Here is a 12,500-nt window from a genome sequence, read left to right as displayed (position 1 = left end):
AAGAAATTTTGTCCCCATGATGCTAAGAAGCGCGCATCAACATGATTAAAACTGAAAAACAGATTTTGCTGCACTTATCTAATCATGCCTATCATATACCTACGATCGACCGCACGCAACGACGTTCGGCCGCCGTGTACTTGAGAAAAGCTCTTTTCGGAAAATGTTGCATTTATTCGTAAACCAGTTTCTTACTATTAACAATCTCGTTTCAATCCACTAGCTTGACTATCCCCCGATGAATTAATTCTCAGAAGCGAGCAACTCTGATTTTCAGCACAACACTTGTCAACGTAACCTACCATAATTATTTACCGCGCAAATTGTATTCTTAATCCCGCCAAAATTGTTCCAAACGAAACTGGCGCTGTAATTGCCTTAAAACATTTGACTAGACTGACTGACGAGTTTTGTTCTCAATTTTTATTTTTTATTTTTTGAAAAGTATCACAAATCACTTACACAAATTTGGTACAGTGTACGTCTACACTGGACGACATTGTTTCGCCGTACATTTCGCACGCTACCATTTCGCCATTTAGATTTCTATCTTCTTTAATACCAACTAAGAATTAAACATAGCCTGAATGTAGGCGTCAGATTCTGTGAACATTTCTGGTGCCCTAAGTGCCTTTTTAAAGCTGCAAAGGGTGCATTCTGTACCAGTGTCTTTGGGGTCTAAACTCGATAACGTCGTAACCAAGTATAAAATACCCACTGACCTTTGACGCGTTCCCTGTCTTTTAAAGCAAATTCACTCCCTTTGGATGTTTGATCAAAATTGTGGATTCGGCTGCTGCAAAGACGTTTCTATTCTTGACCATTTCAAAAGACAATCCTGCTGAATTGTTAGCCATTAACAATGAGTGTACAAGCCGGTGGGGATGGTGCACATGCGGCTTTGTCACGAAACAGGGATTTGGTGACATTTTTCGCCTGCACATGTGGCAGTGGAACATGAGGTGGAACATGTACTACCTCAGTATTCATGAGGAAATGAGAGAGGAATAGATTGTAAAAACTGCTCTGAAAAAAAGTGGAAACTTTATTTGCAATCTTTCATGAGGAATTATGAAGACATTTCTAATGTAAAAAAAGTGAACAGTGAAAGCTATACAATAATAAGCCATTGTAACTCTGAAATTAACGTGTTATTTCCAAATTAATTATGTCCTTCATTTGACATGTGTAACAGTAGAGTTCATATGGAGCGATGTTTTACTCAGTCCATCGAGTATGAAGCAAAAAAGGGTGCGAGTGGAAAAAATGGCCGTGGGAAAATCTGAAAGCGACTGAAGGAGACAAGGTCATTTTTTTCCACTCGCACGGGCGCGGACAGGCAGTGCGATGTTTTTGTAAAAATCAGAGAAACCGATAGATTAATCCAATTTAAAGTATGCTATCTCGATTAAGAAACACTTAGAGCTTCTACAGAGCGTTATTAGTCTCTTTTTAACGCCTAGCCCACTTCTTCGCTTCTTACCGATTGCCGGTCAAGGTTTTTGATGTTTTTTTCAAATTCAAAGAAACAATTAATTAATATCCATGGCAATGCCTCGCCATGCGATCGACCTTGTAATGGCTACAGGCATTTCTCTCAAATATCAAAGCAAAGCAAGTTGGGTAGTATAAACAACATGTTAGAGAACTTGATCTTGAATGGGAAAATTCTATGGTTTTTTTCTGAATTGCAACAAAATACCGACTGCCGGTCATTTAGTGAATTGTACACCAACGTTTCGTGGAAGCGCTTAGTACTTCTTAATCGAGATAGCATACTTTGGATTGGATAAGTCTATCAGTTTCTCTGATTTTCACAAAAAAAATACCGGACTGTCCATCATTTACTGAATTTAAACCTTGACCGGCTGTCGGTCATTTAGACACAGTGTAAGTCGCTTAAAAATATTTCTTTGAAAATCCTAAAAATGCCTGATTAATCTTTCCCTCCTCAGCGACCTTGTACTTTCTCCCTAAGCATTGCACTTTTACTTTTGGGTAGACTATAAATTTTGGACAAATAGTGTCTCGATCTGGAACTTGTGGCCAGTAGAAAAATTCATTTTTTTTGCTCAGAAAGTTAACACGGAGGTTATCTTGTGTCTTTTCCTCCACTTGACCTATGAAGCAGTTGTCACAACCGCTATAGGCTACGGCAACCCAGTCCTTTAAAAGTAAGGAGCGAGAATTCCGCGTAAACTGCTTTGACACCTTGTGGGTTGTTGTGTGAAATAACAGTGGCGTTAAATTTGATCATGGAAACATTGTCTGCCTTGCCAGTGACATTTCAATGCATAAAACGTGGCTTTGCGTGTAAAAGTGTGCATGAAACAAAATCAGCTGGAAAAATACCAGCAACTCCGAAGCCATTTGCGTGACTACAAAGCTTACTCTCAGGAGAATCAGGCTGTGTCGAAAAGTGGGACGGGCACGCGGGGACAGGTGAAGTGGGGACGTGGGGATGCTGGGACGTGGGGACTCGGCAACACATTTTTGAAGTACATGTACAGAATTTCAGAAATGGGAGAACTTAGAACCAAAGCTGGAAGTCTGGTAATCACATACACTGTACTTTCATCTCCTCTTCAGAAATTATTTTTGAAAAAGATGATGTTGGTGCAGCTACTTTTAAAAACCATTAATGGGCTACACACATTTTGTCTTTAGCCACGCAGACACTGTTCTAAAGTAGATCATTTTTCCCATTTAGAAAAGTTTTGATGTAAAGACATATCAACTTGAAGGGTGCAAACAAAATTAGCATTGCCCACCTAATGAAGTCATTACTGATTCTGACAGCTCCCCGTCTTCATCACTATCATCACGATCCTCATTCTCCTCCTCCTCATCCTCCTCCTCTTTCATCATCATCATCATCATCATCATCATCATCATCAGTACCAGAGTCAACTGCAAGAAGATACCAGATGTTAGAAAACCTGAAGGCCACCAATTTAACCATAAATAAAAGCAGGCAACATTGTCAATAATTTGAATCTCGATCATCTCCTTGCCCTTGCAGAGACAAATATAATTATAGGAAGCAAAAAGACTACAGATAAATTTGTCCCTTTAAAGTTGTTTTACTTATAACTTGCAGCAGCAATGACAAGATTTATTGAGAAACATAGTGAATTAAACCATGTTTAGTAGAGTTGAGTTTGAACCCCCCATGTGTTGAGGATCACAATTATTGTATTGGGTTGAGGAGTTCTGTGTGATAGAGCATATAGTTTATCATCCTTATCCTTGTAAAGTAAGAGAGCGTTTGCAGATTCCATCACAAGAGCAGCATAACAGCTATACAGATTAGTGGCTGCCCTGCATTGGCAGCGATGTGTCTAGAAGGGCTTATGGTGTACATGTATAAGGCCACCTACAGCAGAAACAGCAATAAGCCAAAAAGGGACTTTGCTGAGTGCTGCAACATGTAGATCTGAACATCACATGTCATTAGTGATTCAAGGATCCTGAGTATTTTAATGAGGTTAAAGGGAACCTCCACTAAAACAGGAATATATCTTTAAAATAGTTTTAAACATAAATTGCTCACAATCAAAATTGTTCGAAAGTTTTCCAATCAGGGAGCGTTTGTATCCGAAATAAATAAATTTTAAAAACGGTTGTTTTGGTTTTCAAATTTCCCGGGCGCCGTCATCTTGAATAATTGTGACGTGTCATGGTTGCCCCATTGTTTTAAAACAAAAGCTCTTTGTGCAAATACAAAAGAGAAACCATAACACGTCACAACTATTCAAGATGGCAGCGCTCAGGAAATTTGAAAACCAAAACAAGCGTTTTTGAATTCATTTATTTCGGATACAAACGATTCCATTGCAAAATGTTTGAACACTTTTGATTTTAAACATTATGTTAAATATTTTGAAGTTGTATTCTTGTTTCAGTGGAGGTTTCCTTTAAATGCAGTTTAACTGAGTTGACAACAAGGACCGCGACTGCAGTCAACTGCTGTCAGTGGTTTTGTTATATTTGTGCATGCGATGCATTCCTTGTGCTTTACATGGTACAGTTTTATTCATTGGTGTGGCGGGAAGAAGGAGCAGTTTGTGTGGAAACGTAAGCGGTTTTTCCCTCCCTCCCTCCCTCCCCCTCTCTACTTTCCACTGTTTATCAGTGTGACGGGTGCCTGTCTTCTCGAGGGTGTGGGGGCTCATGGCTGGTTTGCCAGGTTTTGCCAGCAATAGGTGCAGTCTCCGTCGTGGTGCTGGCTGCCAAAAGTGGAAGCTCCAGGATGGCTCAGGCACCCAACGCCCACTAAACGACACACATGTTAATTACACTTACCATCATTCACATCAACATCAATCTGATCCAATGGCTTCCCAATCCACTTTGAAATGCTGCCTTCATCCACTATAGCAAGAATTTTGCTGACTTTTGCAAGTTCAGTTGTTGACTCATGAAGACGATAATATTCACGGTGGATTCTTATGTTGTAACCCATGTGCCATGCCAACCAATCTAATTCCTTTTCTTCAAGGTGCAGCACTTTACAAACAGTAGCAATATGTTTTCTTAAGTGAGTGCTTGTGATGGCCTCAGGGTTTTTTAGATTAAGGCCTTGTGCATGGGTCACTCTACGCAGGCATGTGAGTCCCAAGGACGCAGGTGCCTAACAGAGCTTCCACTTGGCCTAGGTTGCAAAAAGGTAGGGATTTCTTAGGTTAACTCCTTCTGCCTCCCTCTTCTCCACTAGTAAAAGCATTGCTTTCTTAACTTCTTTTGTCAAAACCTCTAACCTGAAGGAAATGCAGAGTTACAGCTGTATGGAGTTAGCTACAGTACATTTACATGTATGTCACATGAAATACACTGTGGATGTCTTTATAGCAGCAAGCAACCTAATGTCTATCTGTTAACAGTAGTATAATTATTATCAGCTTGAATGCAAGACAATTCTTAATGCATATAATTATGTATAATAAAAAAAACACAAGTGCATGAGGCCAACGCTACTGTGTGCATACGATGGATGAAGAACCTTCGCTGATCCACAGCATCAGGAACTCCTTATGCAACACCCAAGAACAGAGAAAAATCTCTGACCTGGGTAGGAATCGAACCCACGACCTCCGGATTAAATCACCACGTTGCTCTATCGACTGAGCTACAAGGCCAGACGGGAGCAGGCCGTGGGAGTTTGAGGACAAATCAGCTCAGCCCAAGCCAAATACTAAGTGCAAGACAGTGAGTGTTGTCCTAAGCAGCGTGTATGTGTATACGGAAAAAAACTCATGTGAGGCCAACGCTACTGTGTACATGTGATGGATGAAGAACCTTCGCTAATCCACAGCACCAGGAACTTCTTATGCAACACCCAAGGACAGAGAGCCGAGCCGATTTGTCCTCAAACTCCCACGGCCTGTTCCTGTCTGGCCTTGTAGCTCAGTCGATGGAGCAACGGTGATCTAATCCGGAGGTTGTGGGTTCAACTCCCACCCGGGTCAGTAATGCAAACCCTCGACTGCGTGTCAAACTCCCCTGAATGTTTAGGTGAGGCTTTGGAAACATGGAAAAAAGTCCTCTATAATTGCTTAATTTATAAAATATTTCTCAAAGATAATTTGACAAATGAAGGAAAATGCTGGTTTTTTTTTACTTCTAGATTGAAACCAATTTTCTTGGTACACGCTCATAGGGGGTACATGTATTTCCTACCATGCAGCCAATCAAAACGCGTGTCTGACTACATAACCAATCAAAACTTGTGTGATGTCACAGCCGTGTTTCCATACTCTCATCTAAACACAGCTATTGACAAATGAGATTGCGCGTACTATCCTAATTATTTTATACAAAGAAATTTGGCTTGATATCACAAACTCCTAATGTTACATGTAGTTTTGTTTAAGCTACACTGTACATCGTTACCAGTCAAACAGCAGATACAGAAAGAAGTGTACAATTTACATTAAAGTGGACTAAAAGAACCTGTATTATCTATTTGTTGTCAGGAATTTGTGTTTTTGTGAAAAATTTGCACTATATAACCTCTTGATGTTGACTGTGCTATCGCCTTCTCAGAATTTGGTCTGTTGTATGTACTACATCCCAGCTATATACATGTATATATATTCAGAAAAAAGAGTAAATCATACAACCTTAATTGTTGGATATTCAAAAAAAAAAAATAGGCACAAGTTTACTAAAACTGTTAATTATTTATTTGTCATTGTTTTGCAGAGGTTATAAATCATAGTGAAAAGGTGTTGGCATGTCCAACCAGGGAGTTTGATAGTAATGCTACATGTACATGACTGTATACATAGAAATAATACTTGTCTTTTGGAGATTAGAGACTGCAGCCCTTACAAAAGATAAATGCTGTTGGCAAGAGTGCAGGCTGTTTTTAATAGACTGTTTTGGAGGTGCATGATATAGTACTACATGTATGCCCTGGTAAAGGAAACCTTTTTACAATTAACATATTATGTCGAACTGAAATGGAGCAGATCAACTCATTTACTGTACATGCAGTCTTCAGTGTGGTTTTCATGGCTGTTTCTTAGGGACACATATGTACTTCAACAAAATAAGAGTTCTCATCATTTTCCTATCTCAGAGAAAAAAAAAAAACAAAGCTTAATCCCTAATTCCTTCCTTGTGTTTTTTAACCTTGAGCTCATTTGAAAACTTATGCATTGTACTCAGGATAGTAAAATTGAAGATAAAATGATTCACGACAACTAGTAGGTAAAACAAATTAAATCAAAAAGTTAGAGTTTTTTAGATCCAATAAAGAACTGTTGTTGTTGTTGTTGTTGTTGTTGTTGTTGTTGTTGCTGAAGATCTGGCTATTTTTAGTTGTCGATCATAACAAAATGTAGTAAATTATCATCAGTTACATGTATTCAGGACAAGAAAATCTGGCTACTTTTAGTTGAATGTGATAACAAAACATAGTAATTTCTCATCAGTTAATGTACGACTGTATTCAGAGACACCAAGTGTTGATTTGGCTAGAGTTCACAACCCACAACTTCTGGCACGGTATACAAGTCATGTACTTTGATGCCCTAACTACAGAGCTACAATTACACTGTACTTCAAACTCACCTGGCTCAGTCCATCCGAATGGCATACCATAATAATTATTGATAATTATTAATGCCCTAACTACAGAGCTACAATTACATTGTACTTCAGACTCACATGGCTGTCCATCCGAATGGCATACCATAATAATTATTATTGATAATTATTGATGCCCTAACTACAGAGCTACATTTACATTGTACTTCAGACTCACATGGCTGTCCATCCGAATGGCATACCATAATAATTATTATTGATAATTATTGATGCCCTAACTACAGAGCTACAATTACATTGTACTTCAGACTCACATGGCTGTCCATCCGAATGGCATACCATAATAATTATTATTGATAATTATTGATGCCCTAACTACAGAGCTACAATTACATTGTACTTCAGACTCACATGGCTGTCCATCCGAATGGCATACCATAATAATTATAATTGATAATTATTGATGCCCTAACTACAGAGCTACACTTACATTGTACTTCAGACTCACATGGCTGTCCATCCGAATGGCGTACCATAATAATTATTGATAATTATTGCTTAAACTACAGAGCTACACTTACATTGTACTTCAGACTCACATGGCTGTCCATTCGAATGGCATACCATAATAATTATTGATAATTATTGATGCCCTAACTACAGAGCTATACAAGTTTACATTGTACTTCAGACTCACCTGGCTGTCCATCCGAATGGCATACCATAATAATTATTGATAATTATTGATGCCCTAACTACAGAGCTACACTTACATTGTACTTCAGACTCACCTGGCTGTCCATCCAGCCGAAAGGCATACCATAATAATTATTGTCCCAGGTTCTCGTAGCAGATCTCAGCTAGTTTGTGTGCCTTCTGTGAAGCTTTTTTCGTGTCTCCAGACTTGAGCCATGAGGTATGGTTCAACACAGGAACTGATATACTCGCAGCCCTGTAAGACTTTCTCTAATTTCTGACCACCAAATAAACCTGTTGGTTGGGATCAGTTATGGAGAATATTGCCTAATCACATATCAAACACAGAAACACCTCATTAATTTTTGTTTGATCAAGTTAGATGCTGCTAATTTGTGTTGGTAAATTTACAGGCTCTCAAAGTTTCATTGTTTGAGTTGTCAAGACAAATACAGATTTTACTCTGTCTTAACAACAGCTAGCTTCACTCAAAAACTATGTCCCCATTAATAACCCTTTCACTCCTGTAAGGGCCAATGAGACTTATAGATTTTACTCTGTCTAACGCCAGACGATTTTACTCGTCAATGGGGAACCCCACAGGAGTGAAAGGGTTAAGCCAGACGATTTTAGTTGTCAATGGGGGACGCTAATCAGGGATGAATGGGTTAAAAGCCCAATTTCCAGTAAGACAAGCACTGGTCCATAAATATACATGTAGGCACAACACTTAATGAACACAATGTACATACAAGTGCAAATTTACGTTTACAATGCATTAGCAACATAAAGAAATCAACATGAGCGGCATTATTTGGTCTGGACAATATTATTTCTAACAAGTGAGAGCAGGGGCAACATACATGTACACCCTGTAAGTGCTGACAATTATAGTCATAAGATGTGAAAAGTGTTGAAAGAAATGCAAAGATTGGGGGGAGGGGGGTTGTAACTTCTTTTAATTGTTAAGATCTGACACTGAAAGAAGGTTTGCATGCTTGCAGACTTGCATTCAGTCAAGCACAAAGGCTGTAATTCAACAAACCGTTCACGACATATAGCATAAGCAAGTGACAATTTTCCTAGGATGTTCCCCGCAATTTTTTGAAAAAGCAGTCATGTGCTTCTTCTGTCTTTTATGGTGATAAAATGCAGTTGAAGAGGTTTCAGTATTAGCCCATGCAACATTGCACAATGAAAAATGCTCTCCCACAAGTCACGTACATGTCTACTACATGTATCTGAGCATAATTATAATCCGGGCTTCACCTACAGTGTACATGTATACCTTTGCAACTGTCTTCCTTTGCACATGCAACTTCTTCGCAATCGCGAGACGTGACCGCCCACACAAATAATAGTCAAGGAACCAATTGCCCCTGTCATGTCTCCCAGATTTTGAACAATAGCAGCAATTTAATGTTTCACTATCTTTCATCATGCAAGCAAGTGACCATGTCCCCACAATGCTACCCAAATTCGTGTAACAGCAGCTATAAACATCTTTCTTTCATGATGCAACAGACTCAGACCATGTCCCCATAATGTTACACAGATTTTGTGAACAAAAGCAATGTACAGCTAATCTTTCACGGCGACAGAATTAAAACAGTTGAGAAGGTCTCTATTGGTCCCCACAATGTTACCCAAAAAACGTGAAAATATTGAAGAGCCACAGCCAATTGCAGAATAAAACATGGTAAATAGTAAGAAATTATCTCTGGCTGAAACGATTAATTAAACAAAACAAAATAACAATAACAAAAAAATGACATTTCTTTTATCTTTAAAAAGAAGTTATTTTGCCTAACACAAAGGTCTTAATTCATATTTCCACAGCAAAAGCTGGGCTAAAACAACTGTCACCTTGCGTATTAGCCCATGCAGAATTACACAATGAAAAACATTGCCACACTGGATGGTCACGTTTACTATCTCAGCATCATAATCAGGGCTTGATGAAGTGTACCTTAGCTACTGTCTTCCTCTGCACATGCAACTTCTTCACAATCCCAAGACGTGAAAACCCCATCTACAGCACAATATAAAATAATTAGAATGATCAAAAATCATACCAAATTAAGGAACCATGCCCCTGTGATGTCACCCGGATTTTAAAGAACTGCAGCAATGTTTCACTATCTTCAATCATGCTAGGAAGTGACTATGTCCTTAAAATGCTATCTAAATTCGTGTAACAGGAGCTATAAATATCTTTCTTTCCTGATGCAACAGACTGCATGACCATGTCCCTATAATGTTACACAGATTTTGTGTAACAAAAGCAATGTACAGCTATCTTTCATGGCGACAGAAAACAGTTAAGGTATTGATCCCCACAATGCTACCCAAAAAACGTGAAAATATTGAAGGGCCACACCCAGAATAAAACATGGTAAAAATTAAGAAATTATCTCTGGCTGAAATTAAACGATTTAACAAAACAAAATAACAATAACAAAAAAATGACATTTCTTTTAACTTTAAATAGAATTTATTTTGCCTAACACCAAGGGCTTCATTCAAATTTGCACAGCAAAAGCTGTCAACTAGCGAGCGTATTAGCCCATGCAGCATTACACAATGAAAAACAGTTGCCACTGGATGGTCACGTTAATACTAACTCAGCATCATAGTCAGGGATTGATGAAGTGTACCTTGGCTACTGTCTTCCTCTGCACATGCAACTTCTTCACAATCCCGAGACGTGAAAACCCCATCTACAGCATAAATATAAAATTAGAATGATCAAAAATCATACGAAAGGGTCCATGCCCCTGTGATGTTACCCGGATTTTAAAGAACTGCAGCAATGTTTCACTTTAATCATGCAAGGAAGTGACTATGTACTTACAATGTTAACCACGTTTGTTTAATAGGAGCAATAACTATCTTTCTTTATGAAATTGAAACAGATTGACCAATGTGCTCATAATGCACCTATCAATGTAAATCTTGCGGGTGGAGGGGGGGCGGGGAGGGGATGACGGGGGAGGGATCTGGAATCATTCATACGCGGTTACCAATTCTGTCGCGGTGAAGTTTTGATTTGTTTTCGCCGCCATAAGCCAGTAATTTAAACTGTCATCTAAGCAGATATTATCTATTTCGAGAAAATTTTTATCCTTGAGTTCCCATCTGATTGAAATCGAATTCCACCACAAGGTCAGAGTATTTTACGGATCACTGATACGACCTGTTTCGACATGCTAATTGAAACAAATAATTTTAAGGTCTGTCTCGATGAGAGTCATTGCATCGCTAAATGGTAAGTGTCACTAAGATGTATCCCTAAATAATTTTTCATGCCATCTCACTTTAAGCTCAAGACCACAAATAATAACTTACAGGACTTGAAAATAATGGTTGGTCAACAGACAATGTCCTGTCAGAATTGGGTAGTGACCGGACAAATTCTTGGTCATTTGCACTTTAGAATATTTAATTTGGAACTATTTGACCATAATGAGGGACATTATTCATGTTTAGTACTGTAATCATCATCATTCATGCAACCTGGGGTCACTATTGCAAAAGTTATGATTGTTCAAATGTTTCAAATTTGACCGGCCAAAAACGGGCCATGTCCCAGCAAAAACATGTTAAACCGGGAAATGTAACAGGTGCCTGCCTGCCAGTTATTTCGAGCCCTGAACTGATAAAAACATTACGGCTTGGCACACGACCATGGAACACAGGTCACCAAATTGGTGACTAGCTCCAATTTTTAGGCACCAAAATGCTTCTTTTTTTTACTTGCCAATTTGGTAACGAAAACAGTCACAGCCTGGAGCACTGGCAACTGTTTTTTATTACATTTTTCATTGGGTTATTCGCCTGGAATTCGGGACAAAAAGGCCTCTTATTCTCACCTTTTGTTATAATAATAATTGTTGTCATCAGGAAGCCTAAACAATAGACATTGCAACATATTTTGGGGGAAGAGAGGTGCTTGGGGGGACTGTTGAGCAAGAGGTAAGGGCTGACACAAAAGAAAAACTCTCCCATTTTCAAATCTTGAGTGACTGGTATTTCTGAAACAGTGAATTAATCCTGGTCACAACATATATAATATATACACTGTATTTTTTATTTGCCATATGTTCTTCATTGTCACCTGAGAATCTTGTTGGTTTGGTAGCTTTAAAATGACAGTAAGTTTTATCATCATTATCATCATTGATCACCATTTTCATGCAGTCGATGATTTTCTAACTGTTCAGGTGTACATGTATGTACAGTGTATGTAAAGTAAGTATTGTATGATCTGATTACTTGAGAACTTGAGTGGCTATGACCAACACTATAGGATGTTTCATGTGCCATTTTTTGTTTAACTTCCTTGTTGACGATCCAAAGTACTTTAAGTTTTTAGCCTATTAAACCTATTAAAAGACTGGTAAATAATTGGCTATGAGGGTTTTTGGCCACCACTTGCTTTCTGTCATACAAGGGTTTATTGTTACATGCTTAATTTGTGGTACTGTTATGTTCTTTTGAATAACTATGAAGTGGCAGAATGATATAGCTTTTACTAAGGGAACCACATGGCATACTTAGTTCAGGAATAAGCATAAAATAACAAATAGAACAGTTACTAATTTTACCTGTTGTTTTTTTTTTTTTTTTTCAGTTTGATGTCAATCCTTTTAAATATCCGGAAATGGAGGTAAAAGCCATATTATACATGCAGAACAGATGGGTTAACCGGCCAAAGCAAAAACTTAAGATTACTTCACAATCATAATGTA

At 38.4% G+C, this 12,500-nt stretch overlaps 1 protein-coding gene and 1 long non-coding RNA gene across 3 annotated transcripts in view; one reads left to right on the top strand and one right to left on the bottom strand.

Moving 5' to 3' along the window:
• LOC137983858 (dedicator of cytokinesis protein 9-like) overlaps positions 1-7,783 on the bottom strand; it is a 265,413-nt gene extending 257,630 nt beyond the window's left edge. The window contains exon 1 of the mRNA XM_068831030.1: positions 7,751-7,783. Coding sequence (XP_068687131.1) covers positions 7,751-7,762 — 12 coding nt within the window. The 5' untranslated portion in view covers positions 7,763-7,783. The remainder of the gene's footprint in view (positions 1-7,750) is intronic.
• Positions 1-12,500, top strand: part of LOC137983869 (uncharacterized) — a 498,488-nt gene that overhangs the window by 372,121 nt on the left and 113,867 nt on the right. The gene's annotated exons all lie outside the window — the stretch shown is intronic.

The sequence above is a fragment of the Montipora foliosa genome, chromosome 13 (genome assembly GCF_036669935.1).
Source record: "Montipora foliosa isolate CH-2021 chromosome 13, ASM3666993v2, whole genome shotgun sequence".
NCBI lineage: Eukaryota > Metazoa > Cnidaria > Anthozoa > Scleractinia > Acroporidae > Montipora > Montipora foliosa.
The sequence above is the reverse complement of the archived record's forward strand: the minus strand, read 5'-3'. Positions and strand labels throughout refer to the sequence as shown.